This window comes from Anas acuta, chromosome 24 (genome assembly GCF_963932015.1).
Source record: "Anas acuta chromosome 24, bAnaAcu1.1, whole genome shotgun sequence".
NCBI lineage: Eukaryota > Metazoa > Chordata > Aves > Anseriformes > Anatidae > Anas > Anas acuta.
In genome coordinates, this window is record NC_089002.1 from 3,124,489 (window position 1) to 3,147,101 (window position 22,613).

General features: G+C 62.9%; 2 protein-coding genes and 1 long non-coding RNA gene across 3 annotated transcripts; 1 reads left to right on the top strand and 2 right to left on the bottom strand.

Annotated features, from left to right (window-relative positions):
* Nucleotides 1-951: 951 nt before the first annotated feature.
* On the bottom strand, nucleotides 952-3,021 carry LOC137844199 (uncharacterized). The gene is made up of 2 exons (XR_011089844.1): nucleotides 2,267-3,021; nucleotides 952-1,962 (listed from the first exon to the last, which is right to left on the bottom strand). It is a non-coding gene; the product is annotated as an uncharacterized lncRNA (long non-coding RNA).
* A 510-nt stretch (nucleotides 3,022-3,531) lies between these two features.
* GPR37L1 (G protein-coupled receptor 37 like 1) lies at nucleotides 3,532-9,798 on the top strand. Its single transcript, XM_068660327.1, has 2 exons — nucleotides 3,532-4,306; nucleotides 6,678-9,798. Exons 1-2 carry the CDS (start codon nucleotides 3,680-3,682, stop codon nucleotides 7,491-7,493), a joined length of 1,443 nt encoding a protein of 480 aa, XP_068516428.1. The 5' UTR covers nucleotides 3,532-3,679; the 3' UTR covers nucleotides 7,494-9,798.
* ARL8A (ARF like GTPase 8A) lies at nucleotides 9,606-21,910 on the bottom strand. Its single transcript, XM_068660358.1, has 7 exons — nucleotides 21,556-21,910; nucleotides 15,129-15,209; nucleotides 14,526-14,599; nucleotides 12,909-13,002; nucleotides 12,136-12,203; nucleotides 11,460-11,530; nucleotides 9,606-11,338 (listed from the first exon to the last, which is right to left on the bottom strand). Exons 1-7 carry the CDS (start codon nucleotides 21,676-21,678, stop codon nucleotides 11,289-11,291), a joined length of 561 nt encoding a protein of 186 aa, XP_068516459.1. The 5' UTR covers nucleotides 21,679-21,910; the 3' UTR covers nucleotides 9,606-11,288.
* Nucleotides 21,911-22,613: the final 703 nt, after the last annotated feature.

A 22,613-nucleotide genomic window follows, 5' to 3' on the forward strand; every position in this document is an offset into this window, starting at 1 on the left:
TCTGGACACACAGAGCGGGGTCTTGGCCACCAGCAGTGAGACTGGGGGCAATGGGGGCTGTAGTGGTGCTGGTGCCCACCGCAGGGCGTCCTCGCCCGTGCCCACCTCCAGCAGCCCCACACCCACAGCCCCATGTCCATGCTTGGCAGCTGCGCCCGCCCCAGCCCCGTTTGTGTTTGCCGTGTCCCTTCCCTGCCCTCTGCTCACTTTCCTGAGAAGCAAGCACATCACCGGGAGGGCACAGGGCAGACGTGCCCAACCCCCTGCTGCTGCTTTGCTCCCGTGGAGGCTGGAGGTGCAAACACCAGGGAGCCCTTCGCCTCCCCTCGGGAAGCACATGGCCACATGAAGGAGACCCCCAGGGCTCCGTCTGATGCACGCCACAAGGAGCTCGTCCCTGCTGCTAATCTCTCTGCAAGCAGCTCAGCATCGCTGGTGCTGTCACCTCCAAGAGGACGAGCTCCTGGCTCTGTGCACAGACAGCCCCATCCCCATGGACGGGCACCCACCCTGCTCCTCATCAGCGCACCTGTGGGCACTGTGGGCACATCTCTGCCAGATTTTCTATTCCAGCCTCCTCCATCCCAGCCATGCATGGACACGGTGGTTGGGAGGTGAAGCTGAGAGGCTTCGTGACTGCCCTTGGCTGTGACAAAGAGCTCTTGTCAGAAAGCAGCAGCTTCAGAAAGCCCCAGCGGCCCCCGGATGGGGAGGGCGTTTGGTGTGGCTCTGAAACTCTCCTGGCTTTGCCCCTTTTCTATCAGATAATTCTGGATTTGTTCCCGTGGGGTGCTGTCCCCATGGGCCCGGAGCGGGGACCTGCAATTCTTAGGTTGGATGCAGCATCTGGAAGAGGGGATTTGGGAAGAAACCTCTCCCGGGTCACACTTGGGAGCTCTGCCTGATGCAGCTCCTCCCCGGAGACGTCTGCACACACCCATCTCCCGAGAAACAGCCTCAGCCTGTCTGTGAATCTGGGCTGGGGGAGATAAAAGTGTGGTTCCCAAACAGCGTCTGGGGCTGCTGTCTGGCCCCCAGTTTGGGGGCAGCCAGGACCCTCTGCTGGGGGAGCTCCTGGACGAGGGGCGAGGAGCTCGGGGCGGTGGCTCGGGCAGCCCGCCGGGGTCACCACCGTGGCACCCGGGTGTCACCTTGCCCCAGTGAACTCTGCTGTTGTCTTCAGGCAGTTCCCTGACACACCTGGCCGTTGTGCAACAGCAATGAAATGAAACTAAAAATAGCTCCCTCTCCTTCCAGAAAAAAAACAGCGGGCTGAGGGTGCCAGCTGCCAGCACCCTGCCAGCAGCCGAGGAGCGCACCGAGGGCTCCCTCCTCCGAGCTGGTGCGGGCACTGGGGAAGGCTCTGCTCCTCCTCCTCCTCTTCCTCCTCCTTCTTCTCCTCCCTCTCCTCCTCCTCCACCACCACAGCAGGGAGCAGCTCCCCATCTCCTACCTAATTACAGCCCAAGTTGCCGTGCCCTGGCTGCGCTCACATCCCCACACCTGAGCACAGCGCCGTGCCCCTCTGCACTCGTTTTCAGCTTGCACAGCTCACACGTTGTAGGGGTTTGTTCCCTGCTAATGAGAACATTTGGTTCATTTGAGATATGGTTTACTGGGCTCAGGCTAGAGCGGTCACAACCCCTGGGGCTGCTCTCCTGATCCTTCCCAGGTCCCCCCCCGGCTGCAGCCACCTGCAGCCCGATCCTTCATGACCCTTGGGCATCACCAAGCTCTGACTGAGCTGTTCTTCCCCTTCTGCAGCTGGGATCTTGGAGAATCAGACCAGAAATCACTTCAAGGGGAGCACTGGACCAGAAATCCCCTTGAGGTTCGTGTCCCTGTGCACCCCCTGCTCCCAGGACAGACCTCAGCCATTTCCACCGCCTGCCCCTGCAGAGCCCAGCAGGATCCAAAGGATGCTCACAAAGCGCAGCGCTCCCAGGAGACCAGGAGCAGCACCTGGGGGTGGGAGAAGCCACATGAGAGAGGCAAGAAGCCAGGCACAGCCCCGGGCTGCTGGTGAGCCCAGAATTTGGGGGGCTGCTGCTGCCTGGCAGCATCACAGGCAGTGGGGAGAGCCCATGAGGGAGGAAGGGCTTGCACTGTGCCAAATGATGGGGGAGCAGAGCCTCCTCCTGCCTCCCCTGGAGGGCTGGGGGGCTGTGGGGGTCTCTGCCACCAGCTGAGGTGACCGAGCACCAAGGGCCGGCTGCCCACGATGTGATTTTGAGAACAGCAGGAGCATCCCACAGCTGAAACCCACCTCGTCAGCGCATGTCCTGCTTCCTGCCAGCTGCCATCACCCTCTGGGCTCCAACACCTCCCCACGCAGAAAAGGGACAGACCTGAGCCCCCCAGATCTGGGGTAACCCCACTACCTCCAGCCTGGTTTGCATCCCCGTGGGCTGCCTCTGTGCCACCGGGCTTGTTCCCAGCTGGACCTCGGTCTCTGGGGTCCTGCAGTCACGAGGAGGAGGTGACAGTAAGGGGAGAGAAGAGACAAGAGCCCCCTCGCCATCCACCACCTGGGGGAAATGGCACAGGGCAGCCTCCCCAGGAAGCTTTTGCAGCCAGGCTGCCGAGGGTTTGTGCTTCCCCGTGTGCCGCGGGGACGCCTGCGCCACCAGGATGGAGGAGAAAGGGCGAGCGCTCCCACTGCTGGCTGGGGAACTGCTTCGAAATTAACTCAGGTGTGGCTTACAAGGCACAAATTGCATCAGAGAACTTGTGAGTTAGGAACCTGGTGAATTAAAGTGATGAATTCCTGAATTCACCTGCTAGGCTAGGCAGTGCGAAGGGGATGGAGCCCCCTGCTTGGTGCTTTTGTTTCTTTTCACTGCTGGAGCTCATAAAATAAAGATTAATTTACAAAATATGTTGTCCTGCAAATTTGAAAGATCCAAATGGAGCTCATAAAATAAAGTTGAATTTACAAAATTTGTTGTCCTGTAAATCTGAGAGGTCCAAATGGCCCGTGACAGGACAGGTGATGGGAATGGGGAGAGCAGGCTACAGGGGATTGGGGACCCTCAGTCCTGTCCAAACCCCTGTCCCAGGGGGAAATCAGCAGGGGAAGCAGCAATAAATCTTGTGAGAGCAGGGCCAGCAGATCTGACAGCCCAGAGCAGCAAGGAGCTGTGCCGGAGGGCAGCCTGTCCTTCCTTGCACCCACATCCCACTCCTGCCCCAGGAGCTGGCCAAGTGGCCCGGCTGCTCGAGGACGTCCTGGGTGCAGGCTGAGAGTAGCAGGGAAGGGGACAGGAGACACGCAGTGCCCGTGTTGGGGGGCTGGCAGGTGAGAAGTGCTGAGCTCTGAGCTCTCCCCAGTGCTCAGCCCTCGGCATCCTCAGCCTGGGCTGCTCTGGGGGGCATCAGGGGGGATTTGGGGTGCCTTGGGGATGTGCCGGGCTGCCTGGCCCAGGCTCTGGCGTGGTTTTGCAGCGCTTGGCAGCCTCCCCGGGAGCGGGTGGGTGACCAGCAGAGGGCCTGGCTCTGCCTCTCCCCAGCAGCTTTTATTCTGCCCAGAGCTCTCCGGAGAGCCCAGAGCAGCGGCCGGAGCCGGACAGAGCGGGTGCTCCTCCGGACGCCTCCCTCGCTCCCCGCAGCCCCGGGGTTGCTGCGCTCGGGGCTGCCGCATCTCCCGCCACCTCTTCGTGCAGCGGGTGCCTTGGGGACCATGCCTTCACCTCCCTCACCCGTCCTCCTGCTGCTGGCACTGCTGGGGACCACGGCGATGCGAGGCACGGCCGGGCAGCCTGGGGGTAGGACGCTGCCCCGCATGGCCCCGGAGGTGCGGCTGCGCCGGGGCACGGTGGAGGACTCGAAATCGGTGCAGCAATACGTGCCGGGGGTGCGCGTGGAGTTCCCCCGGCCCATCAACTCCGCCAGCCTGCACCCCACCAAGGCCTTGGTGCCCTCCAGCACCGACCCCGCGGAGCAGCAGCGAGGGGTCCCCACGGACGGGCAGGGGGTCGAGCCCCGAGCCAACCTCACCACGGTGTCCGACAGGAGGCTGCAAATCCAGAACCCGCTGTACCCGGTGACGGAGAGCTCGTACAGCGCCTACGCCGTCATGTTCCTGTCCCTCATCGTCTTCGCCGTGGGCATCATCGGGAACCTCTCCGTGATGTGCATCGTGTGGCACAACTACTACATGAAGAGCGCCTGGAACTCCATCCTGGCCAGCCTGGCCTTCTGGGATTTCCTCATCCTCTTCTTCTGCCTGCCCGTGGTCATCTTCAACGAGATCACCAAGAAGAGGCTGCTGGGGGACATCTCGTGCCGCATCGTGCCCTTCATGGAGGTAAGGGGCTGCGTGGGGCCCTCCGGGGGCTCCTCTCTGCCCCCTCATTTTGGGGTCTGGCATGGGGCTCCACAAGGAGCCCAGGGACGTTCCCAATGTTTTCACTCCTGCTGCCTCTGCCCTGGGCTCTGCAGCCAGCACCGGTGCCCCCAGGACTGAGGGCCCATGAAACCCTCCTTTGTCCAGCCTTCTGTCCGTGGGATCCGTCCATTTGTCCATCCCTGTCCCAGCCCAACACCCCCAGTGCTGGCTGTGGGGGCTGCTGGGGGGGACTGAGGGCAGAGGGCTGCAGGTGGGGCACTGGGGAGCAGTGCTGGGGCAGGATTAGGGTCAGGAACCTGAGATTTTTAGTTATCCCCGCTGCCCCCCTCCATGCCCACACCCGTCAGACAGCCAAAAAATGGCCCGAAGATGTATACTCAAAGAATCCCAGCACCATTTAGGTCGGAGAAGACCCCTAAATTGTAAAGCAGAACCATCAGCCTGACCCCACCAAGTCCACCACTGAACCCCGTCCCCAAGCACCAGGCCCACCCAATGGCACACGTCCCATCGCGCCCCCTCCCCAAAATCCCCCTGAGCTGTCCTGCTTCTGCTGGGGGTTGGGACCCGCAGGGTTCTTGGGTGCCATTGCAGGGGGGTGCTGCAGGGGCAGGGTGGCACCCGGTGCTGCTGCTGGGTCCTTTGGCTGCAGGCCTGGGCGATGGTGCCCACTGCCGTGTGCCAGCTGCCAGGCACGGCCCTAAATTTGCCCTAAATCTGCCCTGGCAGTGACAAGGTGGTGGAAACACGGGGCAGTCCCATCCCTCTCCTCCACTTCAGGCTTCCCATGTCACGGTCATGCAGACAGAGGACTCGGAGAGGGGCAGGAATATGGAGAGGGAAGGGGGCAATCCCCAAACCAGTCCCCTTCTTGAGGAGTGTCTGCCATGGCCTGAACCCCAGGAGCTCCCTGGCCGTGTCCATGGGGGGGGTTTCTCCTGGAGGTGGCACCTCCGGGTGCAGTGACCCAGCAGCACCAGGGTGCCCTGGGGACAGTGGGGTGCCCCCAGGAGGGCTGCTGAGACATGGGGGCTGCTGACAGCACAGCCCCAGAGAGGCACGGGCCCGGCATGGTGCAAACATCTCAGGCTGTAGGATGGCCCCACCAGGAGCAAATCTGCTGCGTCGCAGGGGAAGGTGCTGTGCTGAGCCCGAGCTGCACGCTGGGGGACCAGGAGGGAGAGGGGAGAGGCTGGGGGACAGCACAGGGTGGAGGAAAGGCGGTGGCACCGTGGTGGGACACAGTGCCCGTGCTGGATGCTCGGGGTGGCTCTGGGTATGGGGCAGAGGTGCTGGGACACAAGAAGCAGCCCTGGGTGGTGGGGCTGGGGTCAGGGAGGCAATTCTGGGCCGGGGGCATGATGCTGAGTCGGGGGAGATGCTGCTGAGCGTAGCTGGATGGAGATGCTGGGTGTTGGGCACGAGCGGCTGTGCTCTGCAACGCTCACGAGGCCGAGCCAGGGCCGCTGCAAAAGGCTGGGCGGGGATGGCTGACCTGGTTTGGGGTCGGGGTGCCGGCCCTGTTTCTTGCCAAACCTATTGGGGGGGTGGCTTCGTGAGGCCAGGAACGGCCGCGGGGCCGGGGGGCACCAGCATGTGACTGCGCCGTGCTCCTGGGGCTTGGCGCCGAGCGATGCTGCGGCCCCGGGGCCGGGACGATGAATGCTGATTGTGACCCTCAGCGCCTTGCCAGCCCTCCCTTTGCCTCCTCTGGCCTCTTCCCCTTGGCAGCCGGGGATGTTTTTCCTGCCATTTTCAATGCAGCGGAAATTGCCCCGAGCTGGTTTGTGACAAGGGCAGCTCCAGCTCCTTTGGGCTGCCGGGGGCAGCAGGAGGCAGGGCAGGGACGAAGCAGTTGGAGGGCCCTGGGAAGGCTCTGCTGGGGGTGACGTTCCCTGCTTTTCCTCCCCTAAACCCATTCAGAAAGGAGGAAGAGCCTGAGGGACAGTCCTGCCACCCCCATCCTGGCTGGATGGACGGACAGCCGTCCACCGAGGCCTTTCCCTGCTGTAGGACGGGGAGCGGGGCAGGGACAGGACACAAAAGGGACATTTTCATCCCGTGCCCTTTCAGCAGGGACAGACAGGGCAAAAAGGGACATTTTCATCCCCTGCCCTTCCAGGACTCACAGGAAATCGGCCCCAAACCTGGGATGCAGCCACAGGCCATGCCCTCCGTAAAACCAAGGAGGAAGGCTCGAGGGCTGTGGGCTTGGGTATTCGGGGGTTGCCACCGAGGTGATAAAACCAAACCCCCTGAGGTGATAAAATCCAACCCCCTGAGGTGTCCCTGTAGTGAAACCCTCTTCTCCTGCCTCCCCCCTCGCCAGGTGTCGTCGCTGGGAGTCACCACCTTCAGCCTCTGCGCCCTGGGCATCGACCGGTTCCACGCGGCCACCAGCCCGCAGGCCAGCGCCCGGCCCATTGAGCGCTGCCAGTCCATCATCGCCAAGCTGGCCGTCATCTGGGTGGGCTCCATGACGCTCTCGGTGCCCGAGATCCTCCTCTGGCAGCTGGCGCAGGACACGTCGCCCGTGTCGGGGGCGGTGTCGGAGTACTGCACCATGAGGCCTTCGGCCACGCTGCCCGAGTCCGTCTACTCCTTGGTGCTCACCTACCAGAACGCGCGGATGTGGTGGTATTTCGGCTGCTATTTCTGCCTGCCCGTCCTCTTCACCGTCAGCTGCCAGCTGGTGACCCGCCGGGTGGGCGGCGGGGAGAAGAAGAAGGCCGAGAGCCGAGGGACGAAGCACGGGCAGTGCGAGAAGCACCTCAACTGCACCATCATCGGGCTGGCCGTGGTCTACGGGCTCTGCGCCATCCCGGAGAACGTCTGCAACATCGTGGTGGCCTACATGTCCCCCGACATGTCCAAGCAGACCTTGGACCTGCTCGGCCTCATCAACCAGTTCTTCCTCTTCTTCAAGTGCTCGGTGACGCCCGTCCTGCTCCTCTGCCTCTGCAGGCCCCTGGGCCAGGCCTTCATGGACTGCTGCTGCTGCTGCTGCGAGGGCTGCGGCCCCGACGCCGCCTCCAGCGAGGGCAGCGCCGACAGCAAGCTGAAAACGGAGATGTCCTCCTCCATCTTCTTCGACAAGCCCCGGGAGTCCCCTCCGCCCCTGCTGGCCCTGGGCACGCCGTGCTAAGCGCCGCCCGGGGGGCTGTAGAGATTTCGTTTCGCCACCTCCTCAACCCCCCCCGAGACCAAACGTCGTCGTTTTAGTGTCTGGACGTGGAGCAAAGCAAGAAGCAGCAGCTCAGGGGCTGCGCCGGGGAAAGGGGGGGGGCTTCCGAGCCCGTGTTGGGCTGGGGAGGGGGGTCCTGGCCTCGTGGCTACGTCGGGAGGACAGCAGCACCCTCCGGCCCCCACCCTCCATCCCCGCTGCCCGGCCGGGCTCAGGGGGTGCTGCTCCGGTGATGGAGCTGCGCAGGAAAGGTCCCCTCCCACGCCAAGGAGGGTTCGCAGAGGACTTTTAGCAAACGCACCCTGCCCTCGTCCTGCCCCCCGTCCCCTCCTGCCGCCCCCCCCCCAATTCCACTGTAGGGGAAGGTCCCAGCCACCAGGTCCCAGCGGGTCCCAGCAGCGCCCTGTAAGAGCTCAATAAAGCAGTAAGCTAGAGCACGTCGTGCCTGCACGTCCAGCAGCGCCTGGGGGGGGTCTGCGTGGCACCCCGCTCCTCCCCCGGGCTGGGGGGCTCCGGGTGGGCACGGGCAGCTTGGGGGGGACATGGGGGACACACACAGGGGGCAGGAAAGTGGCCCCATTGGGGCAGGCAGCACCTAAAGGAGACGGGGGAAGGTACCCAGCGCCCCCATCCCAGTCCCTCTGGGGTGTTACTGAGCCCTATAAGCACTGGTCTCAGAGCTTTGAACTGGTCCCAGTAAAGCCCAGTGCTGAGCTTTCACCCCCCCCAACCCCACACATCCCCATGGGGAGGGGGGGGGGAGCACAAAGCGCTCCCCAAACGCTGATTTCACACCACCAGCTCCCCCAAACCCCACAGCCGCCTCCTCGCCCTGGGTTCCTGCTCCCTTTTTGGGGCCACTGGGAGCACCCCGGAGGTGGGAGCGGGTCGGGGGCAGGCTGGCCGTGCTGGGAGCCCCCCCTCTCCGTGCTGGGGGCTGTGAAAGCTCCTTGTGTGCGCCTGGCACCCGCCCCAGCCCGCGGGATGCCGGGGCGAGGGAGACGGGTTGCTACGGCCGGGTGAATGCGGGGGGCTCACTGCGGGCTTTGTGCGCCGCCGGCACCCACCGAGCTTGGCTTTCTCAGCCCCGTTACCAAGGAGACAAAAGGCCCAGTTTTCCTCCCAAAGCACAAAATCGGGTTTTTCTTTTCCACCGCCAAAACCCACCCCCCCCCCCTCCACACACACACACACTCCCCGGGCTGGTGTTGGCGGTGCTATGGGGCCACAGCGGGTTTGGGGGAGAAGAAATGGGGAGATGGGGGTCCCAGATTGGGGTGCAGGCATAAAAAATGGGGTGTGGGTGGATGGCAGGCTGGCTGGGGGGGGGCAAGCAGGGTCTGGGTTGGGGTCCAGCCCCGCGGGGGCGGCGGGAGGCAGGGAGAGGTGGCCGCTCTCATGCGCTCGCTCCGTGCCGCTCCGTCCTGAGCCCCGGCCAAGGGCGAACAATGGGCGGCTTGTTGCTGCTGGGTGCGTGGGGAGGAGGGAGCCAGGCTGGGGGCAGGGAAGGAGCAAAGGGGGGGGGGGGGGTTGCGGGTGATGCACGGCCCCAGTGCCAGGCTGGACCCCGGCCCTGCTTCGGACCCTGAGTCCAGGTACCCCGGGCGGGGGGCTCAGGAGCACCAAGCGCAGCCCTGGGTGCAATGGGACAGTCCCAAGGGGTGCAGGGCAGGGGTGCCCCCCACCAGCACCGGCCAAAAGCCTTGGGGAGGAGCTGGCACAGGTAAAGGGGGCAGGGAGATGGGGCAGGAGCCCCCCAGCAACCCCGCACCAAAACCAGCGTCACCATCCCATAACATCCCTCACCAAAACCAGCATCACCATCCCACAAGATCCCGCACCAAAACCAGCATCACCATCCCGCAACAGCCCCGGGGCGGGTGTGGGTGAGGGCCTGGCAGCAGCGATGGTCACAGCCGGGGGTTTCCGAGTCCCTCTGCACGTCCAGGAGAAGAAAATGAAGCAGTGGGGGCCATCAGCCGGGTTCCAGCACCGGGTGCTGCACGGGCACAGCCCCCAGGGCGGAGGGGTGGCAGCGGCGGAGAGCAAGCAAGGACTGCAACCACCCCCAGCAACGCAAAATTGTTAATTTATTATCATTAGGAGGCAAAAAAATTGTACAGTTACAAGAATCATTTCCCGACAGAGGTCAAGTCTGAGCCAAAATATCTCTTAAAAAAAAAAAAATTAATAATAATAAGGGGGCGGGGGGAGGAACGACGACACTTTACAATTCATTAAATTAAAAAAAAAAAAAAAAAGGAAACCTCTTTTTGTGCAATTCTGCAAAAACGAGAACAGAAGAGGACCCCCCCCCGGCCTCGCCGCCCCCCCTGGAGCTGCGCGGGGGCTGTGAGAGCCCCCACCCCAGGCCACCCCCACCCTGTCCCCCCCAGCCTGGGGCTGGGGACAGGCCGGTGCCTCCCCGCTGTGCCGCCCCGCCATGCGCCCCCCCTGCTGCTGCCAGCATCCCCCCTTGTACCCCCCCCAACAATATCCCACCCCCCCAAACTGGCCCAGAGCAAGCTGGCCCGGCCCCAAGGCTGCACAGAGACCCCACAACTCAGCAGTGGGCACAAAAACCCTACCTGTACCCCCCCCAGATCTCCTCTTACCCCCCTCCCCGACCCTGCCAACCCCAGGCCCCCCCCCGGCTGGGGAACAGAGCCGGGGCTGCTGCAGGAGGGGGGCACATCCCAGGGCACCCCCTCGCTGCAGGTGACACTGGGGAAGGTGTCATCATCCCAGGGCAAAGTGACTCCGTGTGTGTCCCCCCCATGATGTCCTTGGCCGAGGCCAGCAGCCCCTGTGTCCCCCCCAAAAAAAGCCCTTTGGAGCATGCGGGGCCGCCCCAGCCTCCCCGGGACGTGGGGAAGAGGTGGCTCCGGGGGCAGCTGGGGCAGAAAGGGGACGGGGGCCAGCCCCTGCTCCCTGCTGGGGGGCTGCTGGGCTCCCTTTGTGTCAGCACCAGCCCCCGGCTGGGGCAGGATCAGGCCCCAAACTGGGGGGGGGGACACAGGGATGGGGGGGCGAGGTGCTGAGGGCAGCGAGGAGAGACTGGGACAGGGGGAGGCAATGGGGTCGTGGTGGGTCCCTGACCTGACCCCAGCCTCACAGGGGGGCAAGGAGGCTTGGGGAGGGGGTGGAGATGGCATTGCCCCCCCCCAAAAAAAAACCCTGCCCGTGGGAGGTGGAGTTTGGGGGGGGAGGCAGGGCAGGTGGGCTCCCCGCACCCCCAGGATGCTGCACCCCTGGGGGGGTCGGGGGGAGGGAGCCCCTGGGGACCTGCCCGGCTCCTTCCTGGGGGCTGCTTTCTGCCACCCCCCTCACCTTCCTCCTGCCACCACCCTCCTCTTCCTCCTACTGCTGACCCTCAGCCGGCCTTGGGGTGTGTGTGGGGGGGGCCCGCAGCCTTCCTACAGCTCCCGGGGCCCAGTTTAGTAACAGCGCTAGCTCTTAAATTAAAAAATTAAAATATATATACATATATATATATACTGTATACACAGACAACAACAGAACAGTGCCAAAACGGGAGGAAGAGACAGAGAGAGGAGAGAGGAGGGCAGAGTCGGACATGTTCTTTACAATAAAAACAAGGGCTCCGCCTCAAGGCGAGCGGAGTTTGGGGTCCCCTAAAAATACCCATCTAGAGAGAGAGCTGGAGGGACAGAGCAGGAGAAGGATGGGGGGAGAGGGGGGGACATGGGCTTGTACAATGGCATCTTCCCGACCCGAGCTGCAGCCTGCGGGATCTCAGCTTCTCCTGGACTTCGAGTGCTGGATAAGCCACTGTAGGGTGATGTCTGCGAAGGGAAGGGGTGGTTACGGCCTCTCCCCTCCCCTCGTCCTGGACGTGGGGCACAGCCTGGGTGCGCTGCAGCACCCCTGCTCCCCCCCGTGGCACCCCGAGGTGCCGGCACTCACCGATGTTGTCCTTTTCTTTGCAGGAGATGGAGTAGCAGCAGATCTCTCGGTCCTGGATGGCGGAGAGGTTCCTGCAGGAGAGGGCGAGTTCAGGAGGGCTGCACCCATGGGAGCCTCCCCAGAGTCCCCAGGGAGCCTTTCAAAGGGTCCCCTTGGAGCCAGGCTCTGAGAAGGGGCACCCCAGCCAGGGCAACATCACCCCAAACCCCTGGGGGGCTCCGGGCAGGGCAGGTGAGGACACTGGTGCATGGCTCCTTTGTGCTCAGCGCCCTGCAGGGGCTACGTGAGGGGCAGGGGGAACCTGGCCCCAGGGACAGCCTGGCCAAGAAACCACGCAGCTTCCCTCAGAGCATCCCAAAACACTGCCGGGAGATGGGGCACCAAGGACTTGGGACTGCGCGGGGTGCCTACAGGACAGGGGTGGTGCAGAAGTGCCCAGAGCCACGCTGTGGGGTCCCTGGGGTGGCGAGAGGCCTCGGGGCTGGAGCGGGAGGGCAGCAGGGAAGGGGCAGGACCCTGCGGGACCCCACACCATCACCGAGCCCCGAGCACCAAGCCCTGAGCGTGGCCAGGCCCCCACGCCCCCCTGTGGCACAGGGAGCCCAGGCTCCTGCAGCCGGGGTTTGGGGACACGACGTGTCCCTGCTGGGGACAGAGCAGCCACCAGCACACTCACATCTTCTCGATGAGCTCCTTCTCATCCAAGGCACCGGGGAGGTCTCGCTTGTTCCCCAGGACTAGGACCTGCAGAGGGGGAGAGGGGACACGTGAAGATCCTGGTCGGCAGGTAAAGGATTTGCTGCCGGCACCCAGGACCAGCCCTGGGCACTTCTCTGGGGGGCACCTGGGTAGAGAAAACCCCCTCAGCAGGCAAAGGGAAGGCAGAGCCCTTCAATTAACAGCCTAAATGAGCTCACGTGCAGCATCTCCTGGGTACTTTCCATTCCCAGTGAGAGGTTTTGGCCTTTCAATTCCCCGGGGGAATTCGGGTTTCTGCGAGCAGCACCGCACCCCCAAGCTTACACTTGGGGTAGATTTGTACTAAAAAAAAATTAAATAAATAAAAGCACCCAGAAGTGCTGCAAACGCAGCGTTATGTCAGAAGCTTAAATCAGCTGGCAGCCAACTCCTGGGATGCTCTGCGAGGTCCTGGAGCAGCTCTTCCCAAGGGATGCCCGCTCGGGATGCTCTCTTGGTGTCCCACCCCGGCACGCTCGGCGTGCCCTGCACCCACCCCAAACATCCCAGCCCTCAGCTGCACTCCTGGGCGAGGAGCCTCCCCTAAACCAGGTGTGGATTCCTGCAGGAGGACAACCTCAGCCAGAAGGGGTTTATTTTGGTCTTTTCTAAACCTCCCTCCGAGCTGTGAATGAGCTCTGCAGCCCAGCCCTGGGCTAGGACGCGTGGATCCCCCCCCCCGCAGGGCGCCCTGCCCAGGCAGCAGCTCACCGGGATGCCCTGGAGCTGCGGCTTATCCAGCAGGTTGTGAAGCTCATTCTTGGAGGCCTCGATCTTCTCCTGGTCGGCGGCATCCACCATGTACCTGCACGGGAAGGACAGGCTGAGCACAAACACCCACCGACGTAGCGGTGCCCGCTCCCCGTGCCAAAATGAGCCGGGATGCCCAGGGAAGGGGCTGGGGAAGGCAGCAGCCAGCAGGGCTTGCTCCGGGTAAACGAGGGGAGATTCAGCGAAGGAGTTGAGCTCTTAGGGGTTTAAACCCACCCTGCAAAGCATGAAAGTGAAGCCAAAAGAGAGGAGAGGAACTGATGGACGCAGGCTTTATTTTACAGATCAAGAAGCTGAGAGAGAAGTGAGAAACACCACCAAGATCCTCACGCCTTGCAGAGTTCATTAAAAATAGGAAAAGAGGCTTCAGCTCCTTCGTAAGGCGTACGACGCACTGCTGTGCTGAGAGGATGGGGAACGGCAAACTGGGGGGGGCTGAAGGCAGGAGAAAAGGGACGTGACAAAGCCTGAGGAATGGAAAGGAATGGAAAGCCCAGGGCTTTGTCATTCCTAGCTCACCATTGAAAAAAAAAATAAATAAAAATAAAAAAATAAAAAAGTGGCAAGGAAATGTCCCAGCCTGGTGACCACCAGCAAGAGCAGGAGCTGCTGGGGTCCCACAGGGGGTGCTCGGCACAGGAGGCTCCCAGTCCCACCGGGAAGCCCCCCAGCAGCAGGGCAGGAGGCTCAGCAGGGAGCTGGGCAGTGCCAGCCTGCACGTGGATGTGCTCGTTTCATGGCCCCATCGGTTCTGTGTGGGTTTCCCGTGCAGGACAGGACCCCGCAGCACCCTCGCATGCCAAGAACCCAGCCCAAGCACCGTGCAAGAGCTGCAGAAACGCCCCTGAGCTGCAACCCAGGAGCGAGCTGAGGGCTCTGCCACGTGCAGGGCTCGTTTTTAGGACACCCCCATCCCTCCCCACTCACCAGCCCTGTAATTCAGAGGGGCTGTACAGAAAACCAGCCCTCCCCAAATCCCAGGGCACGGTCAGTTGGTGAAGAACACCAAAATCTGATTTTCTACCTGGGTTTAAACACCGCCAACCTCATCTCCCAGGGAAATATTTATTCCTAGGAGCACGCAGCCTGCTTCCTATGCGTGTCTTGCCAGCCTCATCCCCACCCCGGCCTCTTTGGGACAGATCTTGCTGCAGTTATTTGCCAGCAGGGGACACGCAGAGGCGCTGGGAGGCTGCAGACAGGCAGCAGCGAGCGTTGCAGGCTCCTCTGGGCACAAAGTTCACCCGGCAGCACACAAACACTGAGCTGGGGACGTGCTGCTGGCCGTGCTGCTGCCCGTTACCCTCTTGGAAAGGGCCACGCCACGCAGGGACCTTTGCTCAGCACCCCCCGAGGACAAGGGGAAAGGGGAAAAGCAGGGAACAGAGCTGGGCTGAGGGATGCTGAGCACAAGGGAAGGGCCCCCCCGGCTGTGATGCTGCAGGAACTCGAGGTCCTTTTGCTGCCTGTGCCTTGGGCAGGGTGATGGGGACAAAGGGACGGTCCCCCCCTACCTGGCCGAGCTCTGCTTTGGTGCGCAGGCTCACGGATACTCACACGATGGCACTGACTCCACGGCAGTACCGCTCCCACATGCTGCGAAAGCGGGGCTGGCCGCCGATGTCCCAGAGCTGTGACAGGGAGAAGAAGGAGGTGGCATCACCCGCTGCCCTGCCCCGCTCCGCAGGGAGCCCCCCAACATGCCCCAAACCAGCCCCATGCCCTCCTCCTCGCCCACCAGCGCCTGCTCTCAGACCCAAGCGGGAGGCTCCAGGTTTGATAAAGACAGAAGAAATCCCCACGGGGAGCTGGAGAGCGACTCAAACCAGGTGCAACGAGCCTCCGGTCGCGTGGAGAGCACCCCTGGCCGAAGCTTGGGGTCTCTTCCCCGTGCCCACCGCCCCAGGAGCCCAGAGGATGCATTTGGCAGAGCACTCAGAGCAGGCAGAGATGCCCTCCCAGCTTCAGACTGAGCTGCAGCAGCAGACACCCGGCCCACAGCCACCTCCTCCTGTGTCTCCTCCGGGGGGTATCTGCGCACCCCAAGGGGCAGATCCCCCGAATTGCAGCCTCCTTCAGCCCCCAGCAGAGCCCATAAACCTGCCTTTGCCCCTGCCCCATCCCAAAATCGCCCCCCCGAGTTTCTTTTCTCTGCCCCACCTTGATGGTGACGTTGCCCTTGGTGATCTTCCTCATGTTGAAGCCCACGGTCGGGATCATGTCTTCGTTGAACTGGCCGGACTGCAAGGCAAAGAAAATCGTGTCAGGAGGCTCAGAAACCCCCCCAGCCTGCCCCGAGCAGCTCAGCGGGACCACAGGTGACAGCCTGGCTTCTGATGTCCCCAAACCCTCCGCCAGGTCCCTCCTAAAGGGAACAAAACCAGAGCAGAGGGGACAGAGGCAGCCCAGGGACACGCTGCCGCTGCCTGCCCCGCACCAGCTCTGGCCCTTGGAGCCCTCCAAGGTATTTTCGGGCATACACTGAGGTCCCGCTCACAAAATCCTCATAAAAGCAGGATGAAACCCTGAGATCTTCCCCTCGAAGGGGAGCAGAGAACACACTGAGCCCAGCAGGAGGCCACCCGGCCCCACCAGGGACGTGCAAATCCTGCAGGAGGCACCGGGGACAGCACAGCTCCCCCTGGCCACCCTTTACTAGCTCAAAATCTGTTCCCCTAGGGCTCCTGGGGGGGTTTATTTAATTCCCACAGCCCTCAGAAAGGGAAATCTGTGCCATTTTCTGCTAAGCACAGTGTAGTGCCTGGGGGGCGACCTGCAAGCCCAAACCCATGGTGTTAGCAAGTCCTTGGGACTCTCCTACCCCCCTCCAGCACCCCGCAGCTCTCGCTGCTTCTGCTTCTCCTTTCCTTCCTGCCTCCTGGCAGCAAAGAACAGCAGCCAGGAGGTCGCTGCGAGTGCTCCCAAACCACCCCAGGGACCAGCAGCTGGGTTAGGAGCCGGGGGAGCGGACAGGAATTCCTCCAGCACAGGCTGACAGTGGGGATGGCGCTCATGTACCCGAATTCGACCCAAAATGTGGCTTCAGCAGGCAGGTTTTGGGGTGTCGCCGGGCTTGGACTGGAAAATAGGATTGCTAGGGAGCTCCTGGGAGCTGCAGGGTCCCCCAGGGATCCCACCAAGGGATGGGGCCGACCCCAACCTTCCCCACAAAGGCCGGGCTGGGAAGGTGACAGCGCCGGTGCAGGACAGATCGCACGCGGTCCCCGCGCTGTCCTGGCACCCATGGGTGCCCCCTGCAGAGCTGTGATAAGGCCACTGGGTACGTCTTGTCCCCAGGTTTGAGGTCACAGCACCCGTGCTGACCCCCCCCCAGATGCATCGACTGCTTGTGAAAGGAAGCAGCACCAGGAGGGATTCCCTCAGCGGGCGCACAAATCCTGCCAGAAAAGGTCAATTTTGGGGCTACACCATGGGGACCAGGTCTCTCCACAAGCTGGTGCAACCCTGCAGTATAGCAACCCTCTCCAACCCTTCCTACCGGCCCCAAATTCGACCCTGCCAGGTCAGGAGTAGATTTTTGGCCCCCCCAAAAGTCCAGCTGAGCATCCCGAGGCACAGAGCCAAAGGAAATCCCCCCTGGGCATCCAGGCCAGGCCAGCTCAGGCAGATTTTTCTGAGCCATTTCTCAGCTCCCACGCCACCACTTCACAAAAGCCAAACAGCTCGGGCTGGCCGAGGGGCTGTGGTACCCTCCCCAGGGACCTCAGGAGCAAAAAATGCCCTGGGGACACATCTTTGGGTGGCCACCAGGCTGGCCCGGGAGCCCAGGAGGTGTCAGCAGAGCCCAGGCTCAGCCCCAGGCACGCCGGTGCTCTCCAGGACAGACTCATCCTCCTCCCTGCAATGCAGCTGTGTGGATTTTTTTTTCTTTCCTTTCCTTTTTTTTTTTTTTTTTATGATACTTAAGATAAAGAAGGTGGTAAAACAGAAGCTCTGGTTCTTTCAGGAAAACGAGGCTGCTCGGATGGAAGAGAAAACCCTTGGGCTGCTTTCGCTTCTTCGGCACCGCATCACAGCCCCCAAACCCCGAAACCCCCCTGAACCATGGCATGGACCTGGCACAGCCACAGGACAGGGACACCCAGCGGCCCCCCTCCAAGCCCTGGGGCTTTCTGAGGTTGCTCCGTGTCCCTCCATCGCCAAAGGGAAGCTGCAGGGGATCCCCTAGATAAGCAGGACAGAGGTGGTTATTGAGCTCTGGGGTAAAAAGTCACCCAGGGGAGAGCGGAGAGGCTGCGTACGGGAACAAAGGTGGCAGCAGTAGGGTAAGGGAATAAAAAGGGTCTGGTGTGAGTAAAGTCTGCTGCTCAGCACCCACCTGGCCGTGCCCTGTCCCTGCTTCGTGTCCCGAGGCATCACTCGCTGTGCTCCTGGGGGAAGGACTTTGTGCCACGGGGGCCCAGCACCAGCAGCTGGGCTCCAAACCCCCGGGCAGGAGGCTGCCGGAGGGACCAGGAGGTGCTGGAGCCACCGTGGGCTCCGAAGGTCCTCCAAGAGACTGGAAACACGGCCCCAAACCCATCGATCCCAAAGGATAAATCCCCACAGCACAGCAGGAGAGGAGCAGGGCCAGGCTGCAAAGCCTCCCCGAGCTCGTGCCTTCCATTTCCTTGAAATTCCGGGGTGCGTCGCCTGCCCCCAGAGGAAAAACTGAATTTTTAACAAACCCCCTGACTTTCTCCGAGGCAGCGAGGAGGAGACCAGGGTAAATATTTAAGCAGGGCCCACAGAAACCGTTCTGCCTGCTGGAAGCTGCTGCTCCCGAGGAGCCGAGTCAATTAGCGGAGCAAACGCGCATAATGGCGATAATTAAAAAGCCGGAGAGACGAAGCCCAGAGCTAGGCCGGTGCTGAAACATTCACCACGTTTAGAGGAACTGAGGACTGCGTTTATTTTTTGCATTGAAAGGGGAAAAAAAATAAAACCAGAACATGGCAAATGGGGAACCCGGTGGCGGGCGCAGGCCGTGAAAGCCGAGGGGGGAGACGGGGACGTGGCAAAAATCCTCCGGTAAGGCTGGAGGGGGGGGGATTTACACCACCAGGGCAGGGGAATCCCAGTGGGCTGCTCCTGACCAGGCAGGGAAATAAAGCCCCCAGCAGGCTCCCCACTGCTGGTGGTGCTCAGCTCTTCCACCTGGATCCAGCTCCGTGGGGTTTGGAGCGCAGAGCTCCAGCCCCGGCCGCTCCTAACTTCACACCCCGCAAATGTTCACCTTCTGCTGGGGCTTCCTTTCAAGTCTGAGCTCTTAAATTTAAAAAAATAAACAAATAAATAAAAGAAGAATTGCAGCACACCTTAAGGAGCCGCATCCAGACCTCGGGTTGTGCCGAGGGGTAACTCCAGGACCTCACCCGGGCTGCTCCCCCTCAGCATCCTCACTGCCCTCGGTGCCCAGGGGGCTCCAGCTGTGCGGGTTGGGGTGGGCACGGGGTGGGGACGCGCACCCCAGGGCACCCACACCCACCCGTGGGCTGGATCCTGCAGCATTGGGGCTGGCTCACGGCCCTGCCACGCTCTGCTCCTCGGGGCAAGCTGCTGTGGGTTCCTGCTGGGTGGAACAGAGCCGGTGCCCAGCAGAAAGGGGAGCGCAGGGTGCCCGGTCCTGCTCTGTCCTGCTGCTGCCTGCCCCCCGACCCTCTCCAGGTAGATTAAAGCTGTTGAAGCCCTGCTCTGTGCCATTTCGCTGGAATCCTGCTGCCCGTTTTCCTCGGCTCACGCTGCACGAGCTCGCAGCAGCAAGGCTCCTTCTCCTCCGGGAACGCGGAGAAATTCGCCCCCCAACCCCACCTCCTCCTGGGTGAGGAGCTCGGGTGCAGGAGGAGCAGCAGGGAAGGGGCACAGGGCGCAGCACCACCAGAGGGGTGGTCACAGCCCCGAGCTCCTGCAGCCTGCTTCTGGCTGGGAGAGAGTTAATTTCCTTCCCAGCAGCCGGCCCGGTGCCGCGCCGCGGGTTTAGGACGGGAATAACGTTGGTGGCACCCCAAATGCGGGCACCGCTTCCTTCCCTGCTGCTCCCAGCGGGGGCACGCAGCGGGGATGTGCCCGGCAGTGAAAAAGGGGAGGGAAGGCGGGGGGGGCACGTTCAGAGCGATGGCGTTTGTCTTCCCCACAAAGCACCACGCGCGACGAGCTCCTGGAAATGGCTGAACAGCTGCCTGCCGGCGCCGAGCACCGAGCGGGGTCCTCCTCTCGCTCAGCTTCTCCTCCACCCGGGGCACTGCTTTTATCTCACCCCGTTTTTCCTCGATTCCACCTTTCCCATCCTCTCCCCATGCCGCTGGGGGAGGTGGGAGCTGAGCTGCCCCGAGGGGAAAGCACAGCAGAGAGGCTCCTCGGTGCGTGCGCGATGCTGGATCACACGAAGCTGTCTTTTTTCTGAGCACATCCCACAGCGAAAGGCTCCTGACTGCGCCACCGAGGGGATCCCAAAACTCTTGACCCTCCTTTGTGCCCCTCGTCGGCCCCACACTCCCCTGGGGAAGGGGCAGCTGAAAGCTCCTGGTTAAAGCCGAGGTGAAAGCCAAGAGCGGAGGCATTTTACAGCCTTTCAGCCTCTGGAGCTTCACTTCCCTTCAGCCAGGGAAAGAAAAAAGGAGCCTGAGAGGGAAACAGCACAAAGGCCACCCAGGAAAAGTCCCCGTGCTCCACCCGACGTGGCTGTACCCAGACTTCCAGCAACCTGGATTCAATTTTTGGGTGAAGAACAGCGGCCACGAGCCCTGCACGGTGAGGACACAAAGCCTCCTCCTCCCGGGGCAGCTCCGGCCCCGAGGCCAGGACGGCTCCGCAGCCTGGGGAACCTCACCCAGACCCCGGGCACTTCTCTGTGCCGAAATCTGACGCTTTTCCAGAGCTTGGTTTGCTTCGTTTTTTTCACCCAGAAGCCTGAATCACAGCTAGTTCCCCTCCGAGCACTTCTGCTCCACCACCTTCAGGGCAGGCGGGATGGTTCAGGCGCTTCTCACGCGGATCCTGTCGGGCTGGGAGTTTTTGGGGTTGTTTTTTTTTTTTTTTCCAGCTGCCTCCGCCAACTCCACGCTGCCAGGGCGTTACCTCAAAGGTCACCGCTTATTTTATTATTTTTTTAAGTCTGCGTCTGCCACAAAATCTGAACTTTCCAGATAACTTCCCACAGGGGCAGACGCGTGGCAGGGGCTGAGCACCTCGCTCGGTGATCGGAGCCAAACCAAGCGCGAGGGTGCCACAACCCCTCGCGGAGCTCCCAGCTCCCCAAACGTCCCCAAAAATGAAACCAAGCCCAGGCGCTGGAGCTCATCCCACCCCGACGCCAGACCACAGAACAAACCACGGCGGGGATGAGGCAGCCCCCTAAAGGACTGGTTCTTAGGGTCAGCATCCCAGGACCACAAAGCTCCCCGCCACCCGAGGCTGGTGTGGGTTTGCTTGGAGAAGGAGCCCAGGACCCGAGCACTGAGCGCTCCCAAAAAAGAAGCAACCACCAGGGACAGGGCAGGGACCAGGACACCCAGGCCTCTGGGGCTCGAAGTGCATCGCTGCGCTCGTGGGCATCGCCCCTGGGCCTCCAGGCTCCTCAGGAAGGACATTTTCCATCCCGGCCGTGCCCAGCACAGACAGAAACCCTCCCCCGGCGCACAGCTGCGGCGCAGCCAAGCTCCCAAATCCTCTGCAGAACCCCCTCCGCCAGCACCCCGCTGCGGAGCAGAGGGACAACCCACAAAGAAAAAGGGTCAGGGCTGGGAACTGGGACAGCCCTGGAGATGTGTGCCGGGTCTGCCTCCCCCAGCGAGCCCCCCAAGATCCCAAAATTCCTTCTGAGACCCCAAAAAACGGCGCTGGCACCGTCCCTTTGGGGTGCGCCGCGGGCAGGGCAGGCGCGCTTGGAGAGGGTGATTTTGGGGAGGGTGGTGGTAACACAGCAGGGCCCCAAAAATTTGGGGGTGAGGGGGGCTTCGTGGGGACCCCCCGAGAACAAAGCTGGCCCCGGGGGGGTGCGGAGCCCCCCGGCTGCGGGGCTCGGTGCCATGGGGAGCGGAGATGTCCCCAGCGTGGGGACGCACCGGGGCAGCACCAGCCAGGTGGCACGGCCTGGATGGGGCTCCTCGGTGCCGCAGCGGGAAGATATTAAAAAATAATAATAAAAATAATGGAAATAATGGGAAAAAAAAGGAAAAAAGGCCGGGTTTGGTGCTAAGGGGGGAGGCTGCGGAGCGGCACCCTGCAGGACGAGGCCGCGGTGGCGGCGAGGCCTGGGGCTGGCTGGGGGCACCCGTGACAAAGCACGGGCTGGGGATGGGGACGGGACCGGGACGGGCACCGGGACCGGGACCAGGACCAGAAGCAGGACCAGGACCGGGACCGGGGTCGAGACCGGGAACGGGACCGGGAGAGGAGCCCCGGGGGGTCCCGGGGGCACCCAGCGCTGGCAGGGCCCAGCCGGGCCCGGGCTCCTCGGGGCCGCCCCTTCCCGGTCCCGGTGGCCCCGGGGCACGGCTCGGAGCCGGCCCGGGGCTGTCCCGGGATAAGGGGGGGGTACGGGGGGGGTACCGGGGGGGTGCTTGTGGGGGGGGGTCCCGGTGCTCACCGCGATGACGTTGACGAAGGTGGTCTTGCCCGAGTACTGCAGCCCCACCAGGGTGAGCTCCATCTCCTCCTTCCAGAACAGGGCCCGGAACCAGTCCAGGAGCTTGTTGAAGAGGGCCAGCATGCTGCCGGGCCCTACCGGGAACAACCGGGACCAACCGAGCCGAACCGGGATAAACCGGGCCGGGTTGAACCGGGCTGAACCGATCCGGGCCGGACTGAACCGATCCGGGCCGAACGGGGCCGATCGGGGCCGAACGGGTCCGCTCCGCGCCGTGCCGGGCCCGGCCGCGCCGCCCCGGTATTGTCCCCGCGCCCCGCCGCCCGCCGCCGCCCGCCGGGTGGGGCCCGCACCGCGCAGCGCCGGCAACGGCGCCCCCTGGCGGAGCGGAGGACAACGGGGAGGGGAGAGGCGGGGAGGGGCTGCGGGGGGTGAGAGGGGTCCAGGAGGGTGAGGGGGGTCCGGGGGGTCCGGGGGGTGCATCCTGCACCGGCACCGTGCATCCTGCACATTGCATTACCGGGACTCAGCACCCGGTGTCCTGCACCACCGGGAGCCAGCAGCACCGGCATCCAGCACCCTGCATCAGCAGCACCCAGCACCCTGCATCCTGCACCACCCAGCACCATCAGCACCCGGCACCCTGCAGCACTAACACCCCAGAACCACCAGCACCAGTAGCAGCAATAGCCCAGCACCCTGCACCCTGCAGCATCAACAGCTCAGCACCATCAGCACCCAGCACCTGGCACTACCAGCACCCAGCACCCAGCACCACCAACACCCCTGCACCCAACACCATCAGCACCCAGAACCCAGCACTACCCGCACCCAGCAACCAGCACCCTGCACCAACACCAATCTGCATCAGCAGCACCCAGCACCACCAGCACCCCAGCAACAAGCACCCTGCATCACCAGCACCCAGCACCAGAAACACCCCAGCACCCTTCACCCTGCACCATCAACATCCCAGCACCCAGCACCGCCAGCACCCCAGCACCCAGCACCACCAACACCCCAGCACCCAGCACCCAGTATCACCAACATCCCAGCAC

What these genes read in the sequence shown, in the direction of transcription:
- GPR37L1 (XM_068660327.1), top strand. Translation starts at nt 3,680, where the DNA reads ATGCCTTCACCTCCCTCACCCGTCCTCCTGCTGCTGGCACTGCTGGGG. An exon ending in GCATCGTGCCCTTCATGGAG is followed by an intron (nt 4,307 to 6,677) that starts GTAAGGGGCTGC and finishes CCCCCTCGCCAG; the next exon opens with GTGTCGTCGCTGGGAGTCAC.
- ARL8A (XM_068660358.1), bottom strand. Translation starts at nt 21,678, where the DNA reads ATGCTGGCCCTCTTCAACAAGCTCCTGGACTGGTTCCGGGCCCTGTTC. An exon ending in AAGGAGCTCATCGAGAAGAT is followed by an intron (nt 11,531 to 12,135) that starts GTGAGTGTGCTG and finishes CCTCTCCTGCAG; the next exon opens with GAACCTCTCCGCCATCCAGG. An exon ending in CAAAGAAAAGGACAACATCG is followed by an intron (nt 11,339 to 11,459) that starts GTGAGTGCCGGC and finishes TTCCCTTCGCAG; the next exon opens with ACATCACCCTACAGTGGCTT.